The following is a 25816-nucleotide window of genomic DNA, read 5'->3' as shown; positions in this document are numbered from 1 at the left end:
GTCACCATCTGGCCCTCTGATTATGAATCTTCCCCTCTGCAGGTGGGGGCGGGGGCTTGAACCAGGGGCCTTGTGCATGGTATAATATATGTGCTTTCCCACCCAACCCCAACTGCTTTTTTCTCATCCCCAGCAGTCTCTGCCACCAGGGAGAGACTTAATCTCCAGTCTTTCTGGCTGTTAGTGCAGCTCTCTCCTGGCGAGGACGGCGTGTTTGAACTGAGGGAGGTGACATAGTGGGAAGGGACAGAAACTCTGTGACGGATGTGTGAAATGCCTTCTAGAAACCAACTGAGAGCAGCTGTCAGGTCAGATTCCCTCTGGCTCGGAGGATTTCCACAGTGTCACAGGGACAGTGTCCATTTGCAGCTCTTGACTGACTTTTATGTGCCGGTAAAGGTCTTTGCTCTGTGAGTCCCCACAGCAGCTCTGTGAGACAGTTGCTCACAGGGACCCCATTTCACAGATGCAGACACTGAGGCACTGAGGGTCCTGAGGCCTCATGTTTCCTATGTCACTAGAGCTGGTGAGATTTGAAGGCAAGTCTGCATGATCTAAGTCCCCCTTTTTTAAAAAAAATTATTAGTGATTTAATATTTCTTTTCAAAATTATAAGATAATAGGGGTATAATTCCACACCTTTCATACCAACAGAGTTCTGTATCTCCAATCCCTCCCTTGGAAACTGCAGTATTTCTCCCCCTCTGGGACTATGGACCAAAACTCTTCTCTTCCTCCTCTTCCTCATCCTCTTCCTCCTCCTCCTTCTCCTTCTCCTTCTCTTTCTCCTTCTCCTTCTTCTTCTCCTTCTCTTTCTCCTTCTCCTCCTTCTTTTTTAATTAGTGATTTAATATTGATTTACAAGGTTACATGTCAACAGGGTTATAACTCCATACTGTTCCCACCACCACAGTCCTGAATCCCCAGTCCCTCCATTGCAAACCATAGTGGTCTCCCAAGGTTGCAGACATGGGCTGTCATCTCCACAACTATCTGTCTACATTTGTACATAATTGTACCCCCTTTTCTTCCTGATCCAATCTTCTCTTCCTCTCCGAGCCACTCATGACACTATTACTACTTCTAGATGTCCCTCTCCTTTTCCGCTTCTCTCTCTTGGTGCTGATGGAGCTGGATCCTCTTCCCACTATCACTTCTCCCCTGCTGGGAGTATGCATCAAAATTGTTTGGGGGGTGCAGAAGGTAGGAATTCTGGCTTCTGTAATTGCTTCTCCACTGGACATGGACATTGGCAGGTTGATTCATACCCGCTGTTTCTATCTTTCCCTAGTGGGCAGAGCTCTGGAGAGGCTAGGTTCCAGGACACACTGGTGAGGTCGTCTGCCCAGAGAAGTCAGGATGGCATCATGGCAGCATCTGTAACTTGGTGTCTGCAAAGTGGGTAGGACATAAAGTTGAGACAAATGGTTAATAAACAGGAACCAAAACGTAGGAACAGAGCAGATGAGATTAGGGAGCTTAGGGTGGAAGAAAACTAGGAAGTTTATTCGAGGCATGTTTCTAGGGGCCCATGACTATGGTAGTTTTTGCTTGAGTTTGATAGCTAGCATGAAGTTGGATAAAAATATTGTCTGAGAAAATGGTGTCAGAGTAGAGAGAAGGGCTAGAAAGGTGAATTACAATGAGTAGCTCCCATTCTTGAAAAAATTCTGTGAGTAAAATTAACTACTTACCTCCACTCATCCAACCCAAGACACATAGATGTTTAGCACCAAAGCCTGTGTAGCCTCTGAGTCCCTACTGGTCTGAGCTCGCAGCTCATGGTCACAGCTGGGAACATTGCAGGCTGCACTCATTGCAGGACCACTTCTTCCTCGAGTGGCAGGGCAGGGTACCCCAACCTCCCTTGGAAGACTGGGAAAGTCCCTATCATTGCCCTTTTTTGATGAGGGCAATGGACCAAAATTCAGGTTAGGGGTGTACAACGTGTGACTTCTGTAATTGCGTCTCTGCATTTTTAAGAACTATATATATTATGGGAGAAATAGCTCCCTGGAAAACGCTGTCAGTAAGGACCATGGCCGCAGGAATACTGCTTGTTTTATGTGGAGATAAGGGTTCCAGAAGCCTTTAGAGCCTCAGGGACCCCACACATGCCTGGCTCACCAGAGATGGCGCCGAGTGGACCCCTTTCCGGCTCTTTCCTAATCCCATGTAGCTTCTCTGATGGGCACTTCACCCTGGAGTGGGTGCTTGAAGCAAGGTAAAAATATCCTGGAACGAGTCCTGAAACTGTTCCTCATGTATAATTTATTTCTCAGCACTCTTTGTGACAAACTCCTTGTGAGGCAGAGGACATGAAGGGACCTTTGCTGGGATGTGTAAATGATGGAGCTGGCGGAGGGGCGCGGGGGTGGGGGCACTGGGAAGAGCCTGGTCCTGGGTGTGTTCTGTGCCCAAGGAGCGGTAGAGGCAGCGGTAGGTGCCCAGCATCGGGGCTCAGGCTCCTCCTTGGGTTTGCGGCTGGCCGTGTTTGGCCCTGCTGGCTCTCTGTGGCTTTTATCTTCAAGGAGCAAGCCAGACCCCTGTTTGCATCCAGCCATCAGTGAATCAGGGATTAGTCCAGGACGGCCATGGAGTTGGGGTGGTTGCTTCCGTTACACGTCTCACCCTCCATCGACCAGCCACAGCGTCACAGAGAGGTCAGAGACTAGACGTGCATGAGCACCTTTCAAGTTTGACTTTGCGGCCCACCTGTTAGTGTCCTGGTGAGGAAAGTGAACCCTATGGCCAAGCCCAGGGTCCCCTGGGACGGAAGGTCTGCTGGGTAGAGGCCAAACGCCTGGCAGACACAGGCAGGCCCTGGGCGTCGTCAGTGGAAGGGGGGACCAGGGTTTGGGGTTGGAAGCTGCTTCCCTTTGGGGTGGCAGCTTACACTCCTAGGTGTGGGGGGTCAGATCCCTCTGGGAGGCGCTGGGTTGTCATGTCTGACGGAAGCTGCCTTCCCATTGCTTCTGTGCTCCAGGAAGTGGGAACACACAGGCTTATTTGTGTGGAACCTTCAGAGTTTATCATGGGGGGGGGGGGAGCTTGACAACCAGTGCAGTGTCAGATGAGATAGGAGAGCAGTGATGGACCATTCCAGGACCCGGGTGACCCCCTGCAAAGCCCGTGGTGTCTTATGGGTGTGTCACTGCTTTATAAACAGCTCCCCACAGGAGTCCTCGGGGTCTGGAGAATAGGGTCCAAGTAGGGAGAGGGAAAGAGAGAGAAAGCTTCCACCCAGAGAAGCTGACGGGACAGGAACACACATGGCCAGCTGAGGGCCGCTACATGGGGAGGGGGCTTCAGCAGAGCCGGTGGGAACTGGTTTCCTGTGTTTGATTCACAGGACAGAATTTTCTTCCTTCCTTCCTTTCTTTCTTTCTTTCTTTCTTTCTTTCTTTCTTTCTTTCTTTCTCTCTTTCAATTTTCTATTATCTTTCTTTATTGGATAGAGATGACCAGAAAATTGTGAAGGGGGAAGATAGAGAGGGAGAGAGACAGAGAGACACCTGCAGCCCTGCTTCACCACATATGAAGCTTCTTCCCTGCAGGTGTGGACTGGGGCCTTGAACCTGGGTCCTTGCACACTAAACCCCAGAATTTTCTTTAAATCATTTATCTATCTATTATGCATAGAGACAGAGAGGAATTGAGAGGGGAGAAGGGAGAGGGAGATAAGGAGGGAGAAAGACACTTACAGCCCTGCTTCACCACTTGTGAAGCTTCTCCCACTTCTTGCAATTGAGGACCAGGCGCTTGAACCTGGGTCCTTGCTCAGTGTAATGTGTGCACTCTCCTGGGTGTGCCACCACCGGGGGCAAGGTTCTCCAAATGGCACCAAGGCAAAGGTGATAATTTGTCCAGTGGTGCCTGTCCTCCTGGAAACACTTGCTCTCCTGGTTGGAACTTGCCCTCCAACTGCTGCCTCTTCCCAGAGGTGCTCAGAAGGGGAGGCTCTGCTTCCCAGCCTCCCTCATGCTCTTTCTTGTTCTCTTCCACGCTTACTGATGCCTTTCTGGGTCAGGTTTCTAGGCCACAGGATCTGCCAATAGCACTTGATTTTTTTTTTTTTTTGTCTCCAGGGTTATCGCTGGGAATCCACTGCTCCTGGAGCCCATCTTTTTCCCATTGTTGCTACTGTTGTTGAACAGGACAGAGAGAAATTGAGAGGGAAGGGAAGACTGTGAGGGAGAGAGAAAGATACCTGCAGACCTGCTTCAGTGCTTGTGAAGTGACCCCCTCAGGTGGAGAGCCGGGGGCTCGAACCAAGATTCTTGTGCCTGTCCTTATGATTTGCGTTATGTCCGCTTAACTCGCTGCGCTAGTGCTCCCCGCCACCCCCCGCCCCCAAGCACTAGACCTTGATAGATGCAGGCTCCCCCTCACTTTCCCCAGCTCAACCTTCCCTGAAGTTCAAGTCCAGTGCTGTCTTGTGCTCAGGGCTCGGGCTCAGGGGCGCCTCAGTCTGTGCTGAGAGTCCCCCTGGGCTCCCAGCCGTCAGACGAGCTGAGCCTTACCATACCCCACTTTGAAGACAGCTGCAGTTCCCTAGGCAGTTGGGGGCTCTGGTTCTCCTGGAGCTCTGTTTCTCTCTGGTCCTGGTGACTCCTAAGCTGTCTCTGTAGCCCAGACAATTACAAAATACACAAAGCTGTGCTGTCTTAGGCCAAGACCAGGCCCTAGATAAGAAAACACACCGAGTAAGCTGGTTCCTATGCAAAGACAAAGAGCCATTGTTATAAGGGGACAGAAAGGTCTGCATCTGCCAAGTGGTTTAAACCGTGGTGAGGATGCTGGCTGGGGAGAGGGTTGGTGATCACCACTGGCAGCCCAGGGACGTGGGACACAGCTCTGCTGTTGTAGTCTCAGCAGTGACATCCCTGCTCTCGAGTCTTTTCCTTAAAATTCCAGTTACTTTTCTTTTTTCTTCCCCCTTCCTTCATGCCTGCCTTCCTTCCTTCCCCCGTCTCTCTCTCTCTCTCTCTCTCTCTCTTTCCCTCTCTCCCTCCCTCCCTTTCTTCCTTTCTTGTTTTGTTTACTAGAGCACTGCTCAGCTCTGGTTTATGGTAGTGCAGAGGATTGAACCTGGAGCCTCAGGCATGAGAGTCTCTTTGCAAGACCATTATGCTACCTACTCCCACCCCAGTTCCACCTATCCACAGTGTTCAGTGAGACCTTACTCTGTGTGGAATCAGGGAAAGATAGAATTCAGCCTATAAGAGAAAAAAGCCTTTGTTCCCCCTGCCTCCAGTGTTAATCACTCAGGCTTAGTGATGTTTGTTTTCCTTTTTTTTTAAATTCTATTTTTTAATTGGGTAGGACAGAGAGAAATTGAGGGGCAAGGGGAAGACAAGGAGACAGAGAGACACCCACTGACCTGCTTCATCACTCATGAAGCTTCCCTGCTGTAGGTGGGGAGCTGGGGCTTGAACCTGGGTCCCTGCACATGGTGTACTTTACCAAGTGCATCACCGCCTGGCCCCCACAAACGTCTAAGAAGTAGCCATTACCTAGATAGCACAGTGTTAGAGGTCATAGGTAACATGAAGCTGTAAGGTTCATGTCTTCGGTGGCTAGGCAGTGACACACCTGGTTAGTCACACACATTATGGTGCACAAAGACTGGGGTCAAGCCCCTGTTTTCCACCTGCAGGGGGAAATCTTTACGAGTGGTGAAACAGGGCTGGACATGTCTCTTTGTCTCTTTCCCTCTCTCCCTCTCTCCCTCCCTGCTCAACTTCTGTCTATCCAATTAATTAATTAATTAATTAAATATTTACCAATTTTCTCATGTTTCTATACTCTCAATGAATGTAAAAACTGTTAAGGAAAGCAAGACACCGATAAAGAGTCCACGTTATAAGATACTACTAACTAGTCATAAACTACTAACTAGTCATAAACTACTAACTAGTCATAAACCCCTCAGATCCCGTCGGATGCTAGAAGTCAAATGAGTAGAACAAAGCCCAGCCCAGGCTTCACAGGTTGGCTGCTGTAAGCAGTCCAGATGCTGACTCTGCAACGCCACACTCCCAGTTTGACCATCCAGGGTTCTGTTTCTTACATGTTACCTGACCTTTGGAGGCAGCACTTTACCTCTAGTGACTTTGGCAGACTTCTTCTTATTTTTTTTAAAAAAATTTTTGTTAGTGATTTAATAATGATTAACAAGACTGTGAGATATTAGGGTTATGATTCCACACAGTTCCCACCACCAGAGTTCTGCGTCCCATCCCCTTCATTGGAAATTTCCCTATTCTTTATCCCTTTGGGAGCATGAGATAAATTCTTGTTTTTTAATTAGTGATCTAATAATGATTAACATGATTATAATATAATAGCGGTATAATTCCACACAGTTCCCACCACCAGAGTTCTGTGTCCCATCCCCTCCATTGGAAACTTCCCTATTCTTTATCCATTTGGGAGTATAGAATAAATTCTTTATGGGGTGCAGAAGGTGGGAGTTCTGGCTTCTGTAATTGCTTCTCCACTGGATGTGGATGTTGGCAGGTGGATTCACACCCCCAGCCTGTTTCTGTCTTTCTTTAGTGGGGCAGGGCTCTGGGGAGGTTGAAACTTGGGGACACATTGGTGATGTCATCTTCCCAGGGAGGTCAGCCTAACCCATAGTCCTGGGTGGCCAGTAACTCCAGCAAATCTATTCCCATTCCTCCTGTAGATTTGCTATGAACTTCTTGGTATCCTGTCCCGTTAGACTTGCCACACTTCATTTTGGTCTTTTACTGTTGTTCCCATTAAAAATGAAGTTCTATGTGGGCAGAAAAAAAAAGAAAAACAAAACGACCAAAAAACTGTTTTTCCTGCCTGTTCTCACTCACGCCCCCTGCAGGTAGCGGGGTGCAAGGCCCGGCCCACAGGCTGGACCGCTGAGTCAGCAGCCAGTCACTCATCCTTCTAATGAGCCTGGCTTCTGCCTCCCCTGCAGATAGAGGGCAGGACCCACCCCGGGTCCACAGGGAGTGTGCTGGCCTTACGTAACCCCACCGCACGCATGGCTATTCTTGTTTATAGGACAGTCCTTCCCAGGGGACCCCAGGCACTTCTGTGCCCAGAAACTGTCACTTGCTGGCAGGACAGGACAGCAGGCACCTTTCTGGGGGCGGGAGAGAGGAGGTAAGAAAAAGCCCGGCCACCCACCGCACCCTGCAGGTTGAAGACGCTGATTCAGTGGGCAGAGGCTTCCCTGAGCTGAGAGGAGCATAGTCCTTCTCCTCCTGGTGCAGGAGAAGCCTCCCCGCCCCCCCACCCCCCAGCAGTATGTCATCCCAGGCCCCTTTGCACCGATGCAGGGACAGAGGTGGGGCTGGAGGCTGGAGGAGCGGGTGAGGGACTAGAAGGCCGGCCTGCAAAGTTCACGTGGGAAGCCAGCTTGGCTTCTCTCAGAGCTGAGCCCTGGGCGTTTCTTTATGGTTTTAACTATACAGGTAGTGTGTCCTCCTTGTGACTGGAAAGGCACACACTGTTGATATATAAAGTGGACATTACCAAACTGCCAGCCCAGTCCTTCTTTCTCTTGTCTCTCTTTTGCAGGGGTCAGGGCCTCACTCACATGCAGCCCCATCACTCCGGGGCCAATTTCTTCTTCTTTATATTACAGAGAGAGAGAGAGAGAGATCAGCAATAGCTTTGTACCAACACCCGTGGAGCTTTCGTGCAGTGCTTCCATGTGGTGTCAGGACTCGAACCCGAGGCTTCATACCCCGTGTTCTACCAAATGAGCTATCTCCTAACACTACCCCCAGCCCCATTCTTCTTCTCCTTTTCCTCTTTCTTGTCTGTCTTTGCCTTCTTCTTTTTAAAATTTTATTTATTAAATTAGTTTATTTATTTTACCAGAGCACTGCTCAGCTCTAGCTTATGTTGGTGCAGGGGATTGAGCCTGGGACTTGGCAGCCTCAGGCATGAGAGTCTCTTTGCAGAACCATTCTGCTGTCTACTTCCCTCCCCCTTCTCTGCTTCTAACTCTTGGACCAAACTAGTATTCAAAGCTTGGGTCTGTATCCTCTTGCTTTTAGCTCCACCCTGTCTGTGTGTCTGAGTCCTCTTGTCAATGGTCATCTTTCCCTGGGCCAGCACCTCATGCTAGATGGGAGACCCTGAGGAATCCTCAGAGCAGTGTTTTTTCTCCAAAGTAAAACAAACAAACAAACAAACACAAATCTAGTATTTAAAGACATCAATTCAGCATGATCCTAGGTATTGCTAAACATAGCCGTGCAGGGACAGACACGGCGGGATTAATTAACAATGTGTCTGCAAGCCGCCCACAACCTGTGTGGAAATAAAACAGCACATAAAAGTGTGAACTAGTATCTCTTCGTCTCTGGCTGTTCTTCCCTACTACAATCAGCCCAGACTTCTCCCCCTCTGCTCTCGAGAACGGAAGTTGCCTGAAGTGTGTGTTTCTCCAGAAGCAGCCTCCTTCTTTAAGCAGTCTGCCAGGACCACCCAGTCACTGTTAGCACTGCTCTGGGCGACTCTGGAGCTCACAGCCCTTGGCTCCTCGCTGGCGGTCACATCGAGTCTGAAGACCTTCTCCAGTTCTTCGTAGCTCTCCTCGGGGGCCTCTTCCAGGCTGTGGTCCTGCTTCTCCCCATCTTCAACCCAGGTCAGCCAAGTGCCACTCTTCCTCCTCCTCTTCCTCTCCTTCTTCCTCCTCCTCCTTCTCTTCCTCCTCTTCTGCCTTTTAAAAATATTCATTTAATTTGATAGGACAGTGAGAAATTGAGAGAGGAAGGGGATCTAGAGAGGGAAAGTCAAAGAGATACCTGCAGCCCTGCTTCACCCCTCATGAGGCTTCCCCCCCTTGCAGGAAGAAGCCCCCTGCCTGGGAGCTTGAACCTGAGTCCTTGTGCACTCAGCCCCTCCCTCCTTTTTTTTTTTTTTTTTTTTTTTTGCTTCCAGGGTTATTGCTGGGACTCAGTGCCTGCAACATGAATCCACTGCTCCTGGAAGCTATTTTTACCCTCTTTTGTTGCCCTTGTTGTTGTAGCCTTGTTGTGGTTATTATTGTTGTTGTTGATGTTGTTCATTGTTGGATAGGACAGAAATCGAGAGAGGAGGGGAAGACAGAGAGGGGGAGAGGAAGACAGACACCTGCAGCCCTGCTTCACCGCCTGTGAAGCGACTCCTCTGCAGGTGGGGAGCCGGGAGCTCGAACCCGGATCCTTACGCCGGTCTTTGAGCTTTGCGCCACGTGTGCTTAACCTGCTGTGCTACAGCCCAATCCTCCCCACCATCCATGAAATAGCGCCTCTCCACCATCCATGAAACCCCTCGGGTGTCCTTCATGGTGCTCCCATGTGGTGCCGGGGCTTGGACCCTGGGCTGCTAGTAAGACCTGTGCTTTAGATATCTCCCAACTTCCAAGAGCTACATTTTCTATAAAGCTTTACCCTCAAATTCTGATGTACAGCTGTTTTAGGAACTAGTGACTTTTGGGACCTTACAATCATATAGTATGACCTCAGGGTGCTTCAATGTGTGGATATGGGTCCAGCTGGCCATTCCTTCTAGAGTGTTCTATTTCTAAGGGCAGGATTATGACAGCACTCTCCATCCCTCAGCTGGAGTTGGTGGGATGCCTGTGTGCCAGCGAGCCCGTGCCAGAGTCTTCTTTTGGAAAACTGTGTCCTGAAGGGTAGGGGGCGCTTGTTGCAGGAGCTAGTTGAGAGGAGGTTCAGGTGGAAAGGGAGCTTTGAATTCCATCTTCTCTGCAACATGCAGGTGGGTCTGCTCGCTTCCAGGGCCAGCTGTATCCTGTTTCTCCTGACAAGTTCCAGCTTTGAGAGAACGCTCATCTTTCTAAACCTTGCCAATCCGTATCCTTTTATTTGCTTGTTTCAGTTCTGCCTCTCTGATGATCAACTGGGTGTTTTTAAAATAGACTTTGTAGCTCTTCCAGGATCTGGTCCCTGAGGTTGCTCTGGCAACCACCTTGAGAACTTAAGAAAAGCTTCATCACAAGTTTCTGCACCTCTAAGATTTCAAACTGCCACACTACCTTTTTTTTTTTTTTTTTTTAACAGTGCCCTGTCTGAAAGGTTAACGTTCAATAGCCTCCTTTACTCACAGCTTCCTCCAGCTCCCTGAGAAAGTCCCAGTTTCCTTAGCACCACTGTTGCATGGCCCCTTCTTGATTTGAATCTGGACATCTGCAGAAAGAGCGTTTTCCTCGGTGCAGTACACAGGCATGAAACAGCGTCTGGGAGACGCTTCTTCCCAGTCTGGTAGTTTCCATTCTTGTCATTGCACCTCTGGCTTCCAGAACATGTCTCTGAGTTTAGTGAAAGACAAACAGAAGGGAGGGGGGGAAAACCATACAGCTGCTGTGCAGTACTTGATATTTTTGATTGCCAAGGCTAAGAATTCGCAGCGTGATTGGCACATGGTCCTTGTCTTATTTTGATGGTTTCTTGTGCTCACAGGTATGTGAGGCGTGTGGGCCCTGGCATTGCTAGCTTAGGCCCATGTGTGCTGCTGGGGTCAGAGGTCAGGCTGAGTAACCAGAGGGCTGGGTGACCTGGGGCACGTTGCCTTCACTTCTCTGAGCTCTCTACTTTGCAACAAAATGCTTATCCAGCCAACCAACACACAGGCTCACAGACAGCCTGGCTCTGCTGGAAGGGAGAGAAAAGTGAGAACTATTTTCTCCCCAGGACGACACCTGTCTGCTCTAGTGTTTGGACCCGCCTGAGTTGAGCCTCGCCTGCTTCCGTGTTTCTAACTTTTGTTGCCCTTGTTGTTATTGTTGCCATTGCTATTATTGTTGTTGGATAAGACCGAGAGAAATTGAGAGAGGAGGGGAAGACAGAGAGAGGGAGAGAAAGATAGACACCTGCAGACCTGCTTCACTGCTTGTGAAGCGACCCCCCTGCAGGTGGGGAGCCGGGGGCTCAAACCGGAATCCTTAGGCCAGTCCTTGTGCTTCGTGCCATGTGCGCTTAACCCACTGCACTACCCCATTTTTTTTTTTTAAACAGTTGTTGTTGCTTTAACTCAGTCTCTGAGGTGAGGTACAGTAGTTGGTAATCCTTTGCTGGGATACCTGGAAATTGTCTGGGATTCATTTTTTCTAGCCTGAGCCCATCTGAGGGCTTCAACAACAGGCAGACTTTTCACTTAGTCACTAGTGATTCCTGGTGGGCAGCACCGTGATGTGTTTCCCCCTCATTTCACCCGGACCTACTTTCCCCCCATGGCAGTGTGTCCCGCTGCTCCACTCCTGGTTGGGAGCCAGCCCTCACTAAGCGTGGCTTCTTGAGTACTGAGGGTCTCTCCCTCACCCCTTTTCCACCCACTGGCCACACATGTCTGCATTCACCTGTGCCGTAAGTGAGTTTCTCAAGAAATCCCGTTCATTGCAGCTTGTTGAGCTTCCAGGTGATTTTTTTTGTTGTTGTTGTTGCTCTTTCTAATTTGTGAGGGGAGCCATCTGCCTGCCTCTGATAGTCTCCTGTAGCTTCTGACAGGGAGGACTGCAGCCAGGCCCAGGTCTCTCGTCGCTAAATAGAATACTGGTTTTACCAAGACACTGCCATGCAAGGCTAATCTATAATACTACATTGTCTTTACTTCAGAGCACTGCTAAGTCTGACTCTTGGTTAACACTGACTTGGCCACATGCTGGCCTGGGGCATCTGCTATGCTCACATTCTAGTCACCTCCTCTACCTGGCCAGTTGGGGGCACTGTCTTCATTCTTGTCTGAGCTCCTGATAGTGAGCAAACTGCCCGCCTCCCAGGATAGGAGGCAGCAGGCACTCAAAAAATGACCAGCCCCTGGTGGTGATGACAGTTTGCTTTCCTGTCCTGGGCATCCACTCTCTTGCTCTCTTTGAGCCCAGTTTCTTTTTTCTTTTTTAAATTTAAGAAAGGATTAATTAACAAAACCATAAGATAGGAGGGGTACAACTCCACACAATTCCCACCACCCAATCTCCATAACCCACCCCCTCCCCTGATAGCTTTCCCATTCTCTATCCCTCTGGGAGCATGGACCCAGGGTCATTGAGGGTTGCAGAAGGTAGAAGGTCTGGCTTCTGTAATTGCTTCCCCGCTGAACATGGGCGTTGACTGGTCGGTCCATACTCCCAGTCTGCCTCTCTCTTTCCCTAGTAGGGTGGGTCTCTGGGGAAGCGGAGCTCCAGGACACATTGGTGGGGTCTTCAATCCAGGGAAGCCTGGCCAGCATCCTGGTGGCATCTGGAACCTGGTGACTGAAAAGAGAGTTAACATACGAAGCCAAACAAATTGTTGAGCAATCATGGACCCAAAGCTTGGAATAGTGGAGAGGAAGTGTTAGAGAGGTACTTACACTAGAGTGCAAACTCTAGTGTACTTCTGCTTTCAGGTATATATTTTGCAGTAGTTTATGGATACGTGTGAACATAAGCTCTCTCTCACAGAAACTGGTGTATATCTAGGTTATGGGACTTTGTTAGAAAGTGAACCACCTGAGATGAAATTAGAGTATACTATAAAAGGAAAGGTCTTACCTGGGTAATGAAGCTGAAGGGTTGTCATTCCACACATGAAATCTCTGGACACAGTCTGAGGTGAAGCATGTTGAGGTGGCAATTGTTGCGTTGGTTAGGTTGTGATCGGCGGATGCAATATTATTTGGTATGGATTGGGAGAGGCATACGGGAAAGTGGGCCCTATCCAAGGGTTCCAGGACTGGGGGAAGTAGGGGCTCTATAGTAGAGATGTGAGGTTCCTGCAGTCTTAGGGTTCAAAAAGACAATGGATAGTTAATGTTATCATCACATTATTTGGTAATTGGGTTAACTTTGAAAAGTCCTTTTGTTATGGTTTGCTGTACAGTACCCAGTATCTTGTATATAGCTGTGCTATTGGTTGCTTCTGATCTACTTGGTCTAGGCTTTTGAGAGAGTCCGCATATCAATTACACAGCCTACATATTAAAAAGATTCAGTTTGTGTTTTGAAAAACTTTGAGACATACAATTGATTTTCCCCCTCTCATATTAATTAACTAGTGATTTATATGACTACATTTTGCTAGGAGTGTACATAAACACCATTCCCACCACCAAAAGACTATGACCCATCCCTCCCACCCACTCCCACCCCCCACTGGCCCAGGAAGCTGCATGTCTGCCCCTCACCGCAGGGCTTTTACTTTGGTGCCCTAAGAGCCCAGTTTCTTATCTGCTGTATGGAACAGGCAGTTAGCAGCCCTTCAGAGCTGGGGCAGGGTGATCATCAGCTCACATCCTGGAAGAAGCTCGAGTTTGGTGCTGCAGGTGTTTTGTTCTATGTCCAGGTCGGCACTGGGCTTGCTCTGCCAAGGACCGGTCAGTGGTGGCAGGGACAAAACTCTTCACTCTGAAAGCAGCCACTTCTTGTCCCCCCAGCCATGTGGTGAGAGGGAGAGGGAGAGAGAGAGAGAAAGAAAGATCTGCAGCACTACTTTAACCACTAATGAGGCTTCCCCCTGCAGGTGGGGACTGGGCTCTTGAACCTGTGTCCTTGCACATGGTAACATGCATGGTCTACCAGGTGTGCCACTGCCCAGCTCCCAGGTGAGAAGCAGATACATCTATATGGAGAGAGAGAGACAGTGTGTTCCACAGAGAGAGAGAAGGTGAGATGCCACAGCACTGCTCTCATGTGGGGGAGACTGGGACTTGGACCCAGGTCCTTTGTAATGACTGTACTCTCCTGGGGGAGCCGTCTCCTGGCTCCTCTCTCTGTTTTTTCTAATACAGCTCATTCTCCAAGTCTCAGAGGCACCTTTCCTGCACGGAGTCCTCCTGTTGGTACTCCCTTGCTCAGAACGAGTGTTCTCTCCCCTCGCTTCTCCCGCACAGCGTAGTGCCGGCACCTCTTCTGTCTCCGTCTTGGACCCCTTCAGTTTTGCTAGAGCAGCTTTAATAACCTGTAATAAAGGCTCATGAAACGAGAACACAAATGGGGCTGTTAGGCACCAGAAGGCTTGTAGGACCCTTCCCCCTCTGCCCTTCTCTTTCTAGAAGATCGTCCTCGACGCATGCCTCCCTCTCTGCACTTTTGTCTAATCGCTGCCTGTATTCTGAGCATGATCCCTACTCCCATCATCCCTGACTTGAAGAAAAGCAGAAAAGGAGTGGGCAGCTACGAGTGTTAGGATGTGTCTGAATTGCCGGCAAGTTGTAGAACTTGCGGTGTTATTTGAGAGAGCGCTTTGATTCTCACCTCCTCCCTGAGGGGGTGGGGTGGGGGTGGGGGCTCTGAGGGGGTTCAGTAATTTAACCAGCAGCCCCAGGAGGCTGGCAGGGAGGCTTTTGAAATTCAAGTGTGTCTTGAAACTGCATAAAAACAACTGATAAAAGGGAGACCCAGAGCTGTGGGCTGGAGCCCAGAGGTTTGGTCCTTGAAGGAGCTGCTATTCCCCGGGGCCAAAAAGTGTCCAGTGGGACACCTGGGAGGTGAGAGCCAGGAGGAGCCTGCGAGAGGAAGGGGCTGGGGTGGCTTGCCAGCTGGGGCCCAGGCAGAAGATGGGGGAGGTGCTAGGACCCCGGAGGCTGACCACCATTCCTGGGCCACGCCAAGATGGACACACTCAGCTTAGCCACTGCAGCCGCAGCTGGGGGCCTGGGGGCTCGCAGGGGCTCCGTATTGGGGATGCTGGGAGAGACAACACACCAAGTCCCCAGCATAAGGGGTCAGAGACTTGCAACGTGAAGACTCTCATCTGCCTGACAGAGACTGGCAAGAAAGAGGCTCCTGTCCAGCAGAGGGACTGAGACCCAAGTTGCTTGGGGACACTTTTCTCATAAGCGTCCTCCTTAGCCAAATCCCAGCTGTCCTTCTCCACTGACCTCCTCACTGTGTGAGCTAACCAGGAATTGACTGGGTGCACATGTACCTTTACCCATTTGGCGACAGGTGGAGAAGGGCTCCAAGTGATGTGAATATTGCCTTCCCCTCACTCACCCGAGGGAGGAAGGCCTCCATTTGGAGACTGTTCTAGCAGGAACGGGGGGGGAGCAAATCAAACAGGCACCATCCTGTTCTTCAGACGCACTGACCCCGTGGGCCGACGAGCCCCAGACTAGAGCAGACACTTGGGAAAGTGGATCGTGGCGTGGGAGGCAGTCTGTGACATTAACCACAGCTTTCTCTTTCCTCTCACAGAAGCTGGGGGCTTGGTATAATGGTGTGTGTGTGTGTGTGTGTGTGTGTGTGTGTGTGTGTGTGTATGTGTGTGTGTGTGAATTAGGTCAGAGAAGACTGCATTGAGATTCAGGAAACCAGATTCAGCTCTGGGCCAGGTCACTGCCTTCCAGGGTGACAGCAACAGGTGACTTCCATGAGAATTAGCAGGGGGTAGAAAGCAGGTGTAAGTAGAAAGGGAGAAGGAATGGGTGTGGCAGGGAGGGAGACATTAGGGAGACTGGGCAAGAGACCCACATGGAAACAGAGGAGATGGGGTCTGAGATGGCTGTTGGAAATTCAGGAGACAGCGTGGGGCATGCTGGGAGAGGGTGCTGCCCACAGTGACTGGGGACTATCCCTTTTCGATCATCTATCTGTCAGGACATGGAAAGTGAGGACTTGAACCCCGGGCAGGAAGTCGGGGCAGCAGCTTCTCACCAGAGGCCATGTGCATGCTCCTGTGGGGTGGGCAGGGAAGTGGGGTGCGGGCCAAGCCTTAGGAGGTGTTCACTGACAAGGGTTTGCTTTCAGGACTTTGCGTAACCTTGGACCTCACATATGTCAGAGCAGTGGGGCCAGGGGAGGGCGTGGTCATGACAGATCCCGGCACAGGCCTGGGGGGTGGACAGTGGACTAAAGAAAGAAGGAAAGGTAGGAAGGAAGGGCAGACTGGCTTCCAGGAATGTTAGAGTCATGCAGGCACTGAGCCCCAGCTATAATCTTGGTGGCAAAAAAAAAAAAAAAAAAAGAATTAAGACCAGGAGAGGTAGTGCAGAACTAGTTCACTCGACTTTCAGGGTTGAGGGTTCAGAAGTCTCATGTTCAGTTCCCAGGACCGCCATCTGCTGGAGGTGAGCAGTGAGTGCCCTGTTCTGTCATGAAAAATGGGCACATCTTAAAAACTAGTGGGGGGGAGGGGGCGGGCGGTAGCACAGTGGGTTAAGCATACATGGAGCAAAGCACAAGGACCAGCGTAAGGATCTGGGTTTGAGCCCCCGGCTCCCCACCTGCAGGGGAGTCGCTTCACAGGTGGTGAAGCAGGTCTGCAGGTGTCTGTCTTTCTCTCCCCTTTTCTGTCTTCCCCTCCTTTCTCCATGTCTCTCTGTCCTATCCAACAACAATGACAACAAAAACAATTATAATAACAACAACAGCGATAAACAACAAGGGCAACAAAAGGGAAAAAAATAACCTCCAGGAGCAGTGGATTCCTAGTGCAGGCACTGAGCCCCAGCAATAACCCTGGAGGCAAAAGAAAAACAAACAAATGAATGAATGGGGCAGTAGCACACTGGGTTAAGCACACATAATACAAAGTACAAGGACACATGTAAGGATTCCAGTTCTAGCCCCCAGCTCCCCACCTGCAGTGGGGGTGGGAGGGGGTCACTTCCCAAGCAGTGAAGCAGGTCTGCATGTGTCTCTGTCTTTTTCCTTCTCTGTCTGCCTCTCCCCTCTCAATCTCTCTGCCCTATCCTATAAAACAAGAAATGGTCGTCAGGAGCAGTGGATTCGTAGTGTCAGCACTGAGCCCCAGCTGGGGGGCAAAAAACCCAAAAACCAACCAACCAAACAAAAAAACTGAGGGCAGGGTAGATAGCATAGTGGTTCTGCATAAAGAATCTCATATCTGATGCTTTAAGGTTGCTGGTTCAATTCCTTGCACTACCATAAACTGGAGCTAAGCAGTGCTTTGATAAAAAAAAAAAAAAGGAATAGGGGGTTGGGCGGTAGTGCAGAGGTTAAGTGCACGTGGCACAAAGCTCAAGGACCGGTATAAGGATCCCAGCTTGAGCCTCCGGCTCCCCACCTTCAGGAGGTCACTTCACAGGCGGTGAAGCAGGGCTGCAGGTGTCTATCTTTCTCTCCCCCTCTCTGTCTTCCCCTCTTCTTTTGATTTCTCTCTGTCCTATCCAACAATGAGCGACATCATCAACAACAATAATAACCACAACAAGGCTACAACAACAAGGGCAACAAAAGGTGGGGGGGGAATGGCCTCCAGGAGCAGTGGATTCATGGTGCAGGCACTGAGCCCCAGCAATAACCCTGGAGGCAAAAAAAAAAAAGGAGCAAAACTAATCTAGTTAAAGGTGACAAGATGAGCCTGTTGGGAGGGTCAGCACTAGCCCCCTCCCCTTCCCAGCAGCCACCTCTCCCTGCCTGGGCTCTTCCTGCAGGAGGCTCCATCTCAGGAGATGGGACTCACACTTTGCCTCTTGGTCCCACAGCCTCTCCCAAGAGTCCCTCTGCCCCAAATCAGGCTGAACCACAGTCCTTTCAGCAGTTCTCCACCTTCTTTTTTTTCTAAATTTTTAAATATTTATTTATTTTCCCTTTTGTTGCCCTTGTTGTTTTTTATTGTTGTTGTTAGATAGGACAGAGAGAAATGGAGGGAGGAGGGGAAGATAGAGAGGGGGAGAGAAAGATAGACACCTGCAGACCTGCTTCACCACTTGTAAAGCAACTCCCCTGCAGGTGGGGAGCCAGGGGTTCGAACTGGGATCCTTAAGTCTGTCCTTGTGCTTTGCACCACATGCGCTTAACCCGCTGTGCTACCGCCCGACTCCCTAGTTCTCCACCTTCTATAGTGAGACCACTTGCTCTGTCACTGTAGCTTCACAAAGGCTAGCAGAAGAAGGGGGATTCAGTAGCCTGGCCTGTGAGTGCGTGTGTGCGAAGCAGCCCTTTTGTTGAGTGAAGGAACAAGGCTGGCGCCCTGGTACCTCTCCCCTCTAGGCTTCTCCTCTGCAAGGCTGGCAGCTTTCCCTCAGGTGACCCAGAGCTGGGTGTGTGTGTGTGTGTGGGGTTTCCTGTAGCCTGCCTGGGAGAGTCAGGGCTTTGCCCTTTACAGGAAGGGAAGCTCGGAGTTGGAGGGACACCTGCTTGTGGACCTGCCCACACGGGAAGAACCCTGTGCCCACATGCTGCCATTGCGCTGGCTCATGCACCATGCTGCCGAGAAAGCCAGAGCTGGATACAAGCCAAGAGCCGGGAATTAGCAGGGTCAGTGTGTGCGGTGCAGGGGCAACCATCCTTGTTCCTCTTCTGCCGCCATCATGCTGGCCCCGGAGTTTCCTTCAGCTTTTTTTTCCATGCTCCCCCCGCCCCCGCCCCGGCCTCCAAAGTGTGGGGGTCCGAGGAGCCATCTGGCTCCCACTAAGCAGCCTTCCTGAGCCCAGTGACAACGATGAATCCTCCCTGCTCTGAGGTCGCAGCTTCCACTGTAGATTCATCCCAGGAGGGTTGGGGTGGTTGGTGGTGATTAATCCTGAGCTGGGATCTAGACTGTAATCATGCAGCCTTGCCCCAGGCTGGGGCTGTCAGGGATGACTCAGGCACCAGAGGGTGGGGCGTCTCTGAACACGTTAATTACCCAGCCTCAGTGGCTGCCGCTGGTGATTAGAACCAGGAGAGCCATGGAGTCACAGCGAGCACCTCTAAAACTCTGCATGGGGTGAGGCCTCAGGGACGTCCCCTTCCGAGAGGGGCTCATAGGGCCTGGCTGTGCCCCAGCCACTCACTGGGCCACTGCTAGCAGAACCATGACTCTTTTGCTCGGATTCCGGAGCTATGCTCTGGGAATTCTGAAGTGTGGGTGGGTGTAGCTCATTGCTGCCTGGGCTTGAAAAGCTCCCACCTAGAGGAATCTTTTACAAGTATATTTATTTATTCATTTATTGAATAGAGACAGGGAGAAATTGAGATGAGAGAGAGAGAGAGAAGGGGGGAGAACTGCAGCCCTGCCTCACTGCTTGCGGAGCTTCCCCCCTGCAGGTGGGGACTGGGAGCTTGAACCCAGGTCCTTGTGCATGATAACAGGTGGGCTCAATGAGTGTGCCCCTGCACCCTCCCCCCAAGTCTTGGCTTGTGGCTGCAGTCTGTCCTCCCTATGCTGCAGATAGTGACCTTGGTCAGGGCCGTTCCTGCTACTAGATGCTTGGTCAGGCTCTAAGTGCTCCAGCTCTGGGCAAAGTGCTTTGCAAGTGGAGAGGAGGAAACAAACAAACACAAACGAGCCCCTACAACTCTGGTCTGTGGGGCAGTGGAGCACTCTCGGACTTTGGAGTTGGGGGAGGGTTATGATGTGGGGAGTCAGGCTGTAGCGCAGCGGGTTAAGTGCGCGTGGTGCAAAGCACAGAGACCGGCATAAGGATCCCGGTTCGAGCCCCCGGTTCCCCACCTGCAGGGGAGTCGCTTCACAGGTGGTGAAGCAGGTCTGCAGGTGTCTGTCTTTCTCTCCCCCTCTGTCTTCCCCTCCTCTCTCCATTTCTCTCTGTCCTATCCAACAACGATGACATCAATAACAACAACAACTACAACAATAAAACAAGGGCAACAAAAGGGAATGAATAAATAAATGTTTTTAAAAAATGATTCTCCAACATATATAAAGAGCTTGCCAGACTCAACAACAAGACAACAAATAACCCCATCCAAAAATGGGGGGAGGACTTGGACAGAATATTCACCACAGAAGAGATCCAAAAGGCCGAGAAACACATGAAAAAATGGTCCAAGTCTCTGATTGTCAGAGAAAAAAAAAAATGATTCCATGATGCATCCAGGGGGAGGGGCCAGTGAGCACATGCAGGGGCGCAGAGGTGCGGGGTAAGGGGTGTGAGGTGGGGTAGGGCGGGCAGAACGTCCATTGCTCCTCCATTGCACTCCATTTGGTGAGCACAGAGAGAACCTGAGGGGGGATGGGAGATAGACACCTGTAGACCTGCTTCATCACTTAGGAAACCTCCTCCCTGCAGGTGGGGAGTGGGGGCGTGAACCTAGGTACCTGATGATGTGTGCCCGCTACCTGGTGCCCCAATGCCTGGCCCTTGATCGTGATTATTTGAAGTTCCTTGTTCCCATTTACCCGAGTGGGCAGATTGTGGGTGCATAGAGCTAAGTCCCAGTCCACCATCTGCCCCTTCTTGGTGAGGGCTGGTTTCCTTCCTTGTCTCCATCTGAACCCTCTGGTATATTCTCTCTCCATCCCCCACCATCAAGCAGGGCGCCACCCCTCCTCCTATATTTGAAATAAGCTCTACTAGCTTCAGGCAGGAGAGGTGCTGTGGGCAGGCCTTAGGTGCTAGAGGGGCCAGCGCAGGGTGGGTGTGGAGCCCTGAGAGACTCTGTGGGCTCTTCTGAGGTGGGGGGGGGAGGCTCTGGCCTCAGGTCAGACCCATGGGTGACCCCTTGCAGCAAGCTCAGTAGTCCGGTAGGTAGGGTGCTGAGGGCTTATGTCCATGGAGGGTCAGGCATCACAATGGAGAGAGAGAGAGAGAGAGAGAGAGAGAGAGAGAGAGAGGACCAGAAGCGGTCACAGTGTCACACAGTGACGCCTCAGCTCACAGAGGCTGGGGCGGCCTTCCCTCCTGTTAACCCTGGCCTGTACCTGTGCCTTTGCTTTGCCCTCAGCTGGTGCTGCCGGAATATTCCATCCACAGCCTCTTCTGCGTCATGTTCCTGTGTGCCCAGGAGTGGCTCACCCTGGGCCTCAATGTCCCACTGCTCTTCTATCACTTCTGGAGGTGAGTCTGTCTGGGGCTGGGCTGTGCGTCTGTCTGTCCTCTTGCCTGTTCGGGCAGCTTGCCCCCAGGAACCCAGCCGCCTTGTGCCTGCCTTTTGCCCTTCCCTCTGGGGACCGCCCCAGCCCCTAGATCCTTCTTCCCAGTTTCTTTCTTTTTAAAATTTTGTCATTATTTTTTTTTTTGTATTGTTTATTTATTTATTAGAGAGAGACAGCCAGAAATCAGAGGAGAGAGACAGAGAGCCACCTGCAGCACTGCTGCACCACTCGCAAAGCTTTCCCCCTGCAGGTGGGGAGTGGGGGCTCGAACCTGGGTCCTTGTACACTATAACGTGTGCTTACCCAGGTGCGCCACCAGCCAGCCCCCTTTCTCAGTTTCTGCCAGCTTGTCTGGTGAGGCCCGGCCCTTCTCCCAAACTCTGGTAGGTCAGTGTCTCACGCAGCCACAGGACTGCATGACAGCCACCCCCTTCTGCTGCTTGCTCAGTCCTCTGTCTGAGTGGCCTTGTCTGCTACTTACTGTTCCAGCACCTGCTCTGTGGCAACTCGTTTGCGCCTGTCACCTCATACCCTCACGTGGCACCTCGTGGGATTGTCATAGCAGCCCTGCCCGGCAGTGGTTCCCTCCCTGTTCACAGAGGAGCAGGCTGAGAGGCTCAGCAGGGACAGCCAGTGACGGAGGTTAGGGCCAGGAAGCTGATTACCAGCTCCCAGAATGGCTCCCCTCCCCTCCCTTCCCCTTCCTTCCTTCCTTCCTGCCTGCCTGCCTGCCTGCCTGCCTTCCTTCCCCCCTTTTCTTCCTTCCCTCTTTAGGTAAAATGCTTTATTCAAGTTAATAAGGATAGTTGTCGCTAGTCAGAAAATTTCTTAGATGATCAGGAGACTTAACCTTTCCTGGAGCCAGAGTCCTATCCCAGAGAATCAGTCCTCAGTATTACCACTCACAGCCATTGCAGAGACCCCCTCTCTGTGCCCCCCATTTCTTCACATTTTCCCCTGGGCATGGCCAATCCCCTTGGGCTGGGTGACACTGAAGTGGACACCCACTGCCCCTCCCCTCTGCCCACCCCCTCCAGCTTCTCTCTGTCTGTGGAGTCACCAGCTTTCCCTTCCTGCTCCTCTGAATTCCTCTAGCAGGACACAAGGCATCTGTAAACCACCCCATTGCCTCCCCAGGCAGTCAGGGTTTTGAAAGAGGGTCTGAAGGGTGGGCTTAACCCAGAGTGAATGGGCAGGGGAGCCCTTGAGGCAGTGGGCGGCATCTACGTGTGGGCCCACCCCTTCCCTGCACCCCTGCAGGAGAGGCTCCCTGCTTTGGCTCAGGGAGACCAGGTGACAAGCTGTTCCTGTTGCCAGAGCAGCTGGGTTCCCTGCTTTGGGGGGCATCAGCAGTCACCCTCACCTCCGAGGCAGTGATGCTAGCCCCGCCTCCCTGCAGGTACTTCCACTGTCCGGCCGACAGCTCAGAACTGGCCTACGACCCACCGGCCGTGATGAATGCGGACACCTTGAGCTACTGCCAGAAGGAGGCCTGGTGCAAGCTGGCCTTTTATCTCCTCTCCTTCTTCTACTACCTTTACTGGTGAGTTTTGGCTCCTCCTCAGGGGGCCCAGAGCCCACAGCAGGTGGGGAATCCTGGTCTTCTGGACAGACAGCTCAGGGGCTCTGGAATAAAGGCAGCTTGTTGTTCAGGCCATCAGAGGACGGAAGGTCCCATCAAGCCTTACCTGCCAATGCAGCCCCTCCTCACAGCCTTCACCTGTGGCCACACTCTTGGGTGTTGTCAAGAGCCCACTGGGGCAGCCATGCTCCACAGCAGGGCACGCTGGGCCCTTAAATGCTGCTGAGCCTCCTGATATTACATAACCGCCACCTAATTAAGCAGAAAAGTGCTGATTTGCCAATCGGGTTCAGGTATCCCCTCTCTTCTCAGCTCCCAGAGAACATTCCAGCTAAGCAGGTGGCTGGAAAGAAGCCATCTATGCCTGACTCAGCAGCCCCCTCAGCTCCTCCACCTCCCAGCAGAGGAACTGCTCTGAATAAGTTTCCTTCTTCGGTCCCTCTGTGGCCTCCCTTCTGGGGTGTCTCAGGTCACCTTGTTCTCCTGTCACTGCCGGTTGCAGGGCTGCCGGCATCTCCAAGTGTCTCCAAAGGGACGGGAGGGACGGGGTGACAGTAGCCAGGGGAGAAAGAGGAAGGTGGGGTGTTAGGCCTTAAAAGCACGTGAGGGCACTTGATGGACGGGTGTTGCCTGGGAAGGAACTGTGTTTGCCAGGCCTTTGAAGACGAGCCAGGCATCAGCTAAGAGCTTGACACGCATCACTCAGTTATGAGCCAAATGCTATCACTGCCCACGTGTTTTTTATTTTCTTTTTTTTGCCAGCAGGGCTTTTGCTGGGGGCTCAGTGCCCGCACAACTTCACCACTCCTGGCAGTCATTTTTTCCTTCCCTTTGGCTCTAGATAAAAGAGTGTGAGGCAGAGAGGGAAGAGGCAGAGAGAGGAGAGACATCACAATGCCACCCATGTAGCAAAGGCTCCCCATATGGTGGCCCTAGTCCTGGTGTTTGGTGCCGTGTACACTCTACTGGCTGAGAGCCACCTGCTTGTCCTTTGTTATCAAAGGAGAAAAACCGTATCTGAGAAGCTGGAAGTTCGAAACCCTCCTCCCCCCTTCACAGTTCAAATTGTCAGCGATAAGCCCCAACTCAAGTCTTATCCTCCGAAGCCTCTAGAGAAGTCTTGATCAGAGTGTGATCTCTGGACCCTCTGCCTCAGTGGGCAGGCTGTGCTTCTGCAAAAAGAGATGCCTGAGCTTAGCTGTGCTGAGTGAGGCTTTGCAGCAAGCCGCCCACCTGAACGTGGGACCTGAGAGCAGGGCCCATCACCCAGATGGGGTGTAGGTTACTCCCCACTTCCCTCCATCCCAGGTCCACAAGATAAAGCTCTGGAGAGTTCTACGATGCTAGTAGGGGCATCAGAGCCTCTTAGCCTTAGGGTCTGCATTGTGCAGTGAAGCAAGGCTCCCACGAGCTGGTTCCTGTCTTGGGAAACTTACAGTGGGTGCCCCAAACTCTCCGGGGCGGGGTGGCACCTGCTTCCCCTGGCTCCTACCCTCATAACCTGGGTCCTATGTCAGTCGAGATGGAGGCTGAGGATGGTCAGCTCCTGCAGTTGAGCTCTGGTGTAGTAAATATCAGATGTGCTTGGGCTCTCTGCTTGGTGCTCTGCCGGGACCATGGGGGCACATCCACTGACCTGTCTCTGTCTCTCCCTCACCTTCAGCATGATCTACACTCTAGTGAGCTCTTAACCAGAGACCTGTGCAGCCACAGAGACAAAGCCCAGAGCCCACTCCTGCTGTGGGCTGGAGGAGGCCCGGAGGGGACCGGAGCAGAGAGCCAGCAGACGCTTGGAAGGGGACGCTGAGCCATGCCATGGCCATTGGCCCTGGTGAACTGTGCACGTATGCCGCTCCCCTGCGGGTCAGTCTGTGGCATCCGCACCCCACACTTTGGGGTGGAAGACGCCCCTGAGCAGAGGTGTGGGGAGAGTTGCCGGCCAAATGCTGCATTTTTCCAGAGCGAGTGGTGATGATTGCTGCTTCCTGAAGGCACTCTGCGTGTGCACACCTGGCTCCGGGCCCCAGGGCGGACACTGGAAGGAACAGACCAGCCCACAGTCAAGGCTGAGTCCAGGGGGTCACTGCAGACCTCTGGAATGTTATACCCCCCATCAAAACCTCTTGTGTTTCTCATCAGCTGCTACCTGTGACCAGCCGAGAGCCCCAGGAGTATCTGTCTGTCTGTCTATGTGCTCAGCTTGGTGGGACTCGCCCGGTGACACGAGTCAGCCTGGTGGCTGTACTTCCTAATAGTTGTGTCCCGAGTCATGGGAACTGGGGGTGCTGAGCCGGTGGAGGGTGGGGGCCACAGAAAAAGAGATTACAAAATTTAATTGCTTTATTTATTTATAATATTTTATTTGCTAGGACAGAGAAATTGAGAAGGGAGGGAAGATTGAGATGGAGAGAGTCAGACACCTGCAGCACTGCTTCACTGCTTGTGAAGCTTCCTTCTGAAGGGGTGACTGGGAGCTCGAACCAAGTCTTTGCACATGGTATTAAGTGTCCCACCACCTGCCCCCCTGAACAAGGATTGTTTTTTCAAACACCGACCACATGTTCGACATGCCAGTCCTGCAATCCTACAAATGTCGCCACCACAGAGCCACTGGGTGCAAATCTGTTGCTGGACACTTGGCAAAGCCACCTTTTTCTAAGAATTCTGGAACAGTCCCCAGGCCAGGACAAGCCAGGAAATGCTGCAGTGGTTGCTCTGGACCCTGACGGCCCCTTGAGATGGGAAACCGCCATGGTGGTGACTTCATCCTGTGACGTGGCTTCGTCTCCACTGGGATTGTTCAGCTCAAGGCAGAGATAGTTGCTGATGTCAAATGTGCCACTTGGTGGCTTCTCCCTATTGGCCAGGCATGTGGAGGGCCTTGTACATGGTGACAAGGTAAAGATTTGTATTGTGTGGAAAGTGGCCACATTGGTTTGGACCTTATTCCTTTGTTGGACACAGCCCTGGATTCGGTTCATAAGTGGCATCTTGTAACCCGCCCTGTGCTATGATTACGGCAGCAGTGACTATGGTGGCCCCTGCCTGGCTGTCTCATTTCTGTTCTGTTACAGCCCCTCACCCCCCACAGATGGACAGCATGTGGTAGGGGGAGAGGGGAGCTTTCAGAAAGGCATCTTGCTTCTTAAAAACATTTCACCAAAGAAAACAAGATGCAGCTCGCTGTTTTGAAGCGGGATAGAAAAACAGACTGGGTACTTGGAGGTGAGATTTGGGGGTGCAGACTGTCTTGGGTGGAGGCACCCCTGGCTGGTGACTATGGATGGCCTCCTCCTGGCACAGAGAGGCAGGCCCGCTGCCACAGCAAAGCTCTCCCCGCAGCTGTGTGCCAAACCGAAGGGGGAGAGTCCCTTCATGCCTCCCCGGGGGTGGGGTGGGGAGGGAAGGGAGAATCTTCTGTTTGCTGCTTTTCATCCTTTGCCTCCTTCCAGAAAGATTCCCAGAGGCTTCTAAG

At 51.7% G+C, this 25816-nt stretch overlaps 1 protein-coding gene across 1 annotated transcript in view; it reads left to right on the top strand.

Annotated features, from left to right (window-relative positions):
* The window catches only part of CNIH3 (cornichon family AMPA receptor auxiliary protein 3), a 53980-nt gene extending 28602 nt beyond the window's left edge, over positions 1-25378 (top strand). Inside the window, exons 4-6 of the mRNA XM_007526569.3 lie at positions 20609-20721; positions 22159-22302; positions 24005-25378. Coding sequence (XP_007526631.1) covers positions 20609-20721; positions 22159-22302; positions 24005-24032 — 285 coding nt within the window. The 3' untranslated portion in view covers positions 24033-25378. The remainder of the gene's footprint in view (positions 1-20608; positions 20722-22158; positions 22303-24004) is intronic.
* Positions 25379-25816: the final 438 nt, after the last annotated feature.

This window comes from Erinaceus europaeus, chromosome 6, assembly GCF_950295315.1.
Source record: "Erinaceus europaeus chromosome 6, mEriEur2.1, whole genome shotgun sequence".
NCBI classification, from domain to species: domain Eukaryota; kingdom Metazoa; phylum Chordata; class Mammalia; order Eulipotyphla; family Erinaceidae; genus Erinaceus; species Erinaceus europaeus.
The sequence above is the reverse complement of the archived record's forward strand: the minus strand, read 5'-3'. Positions and strand labels throughout refer to the sequence as shown.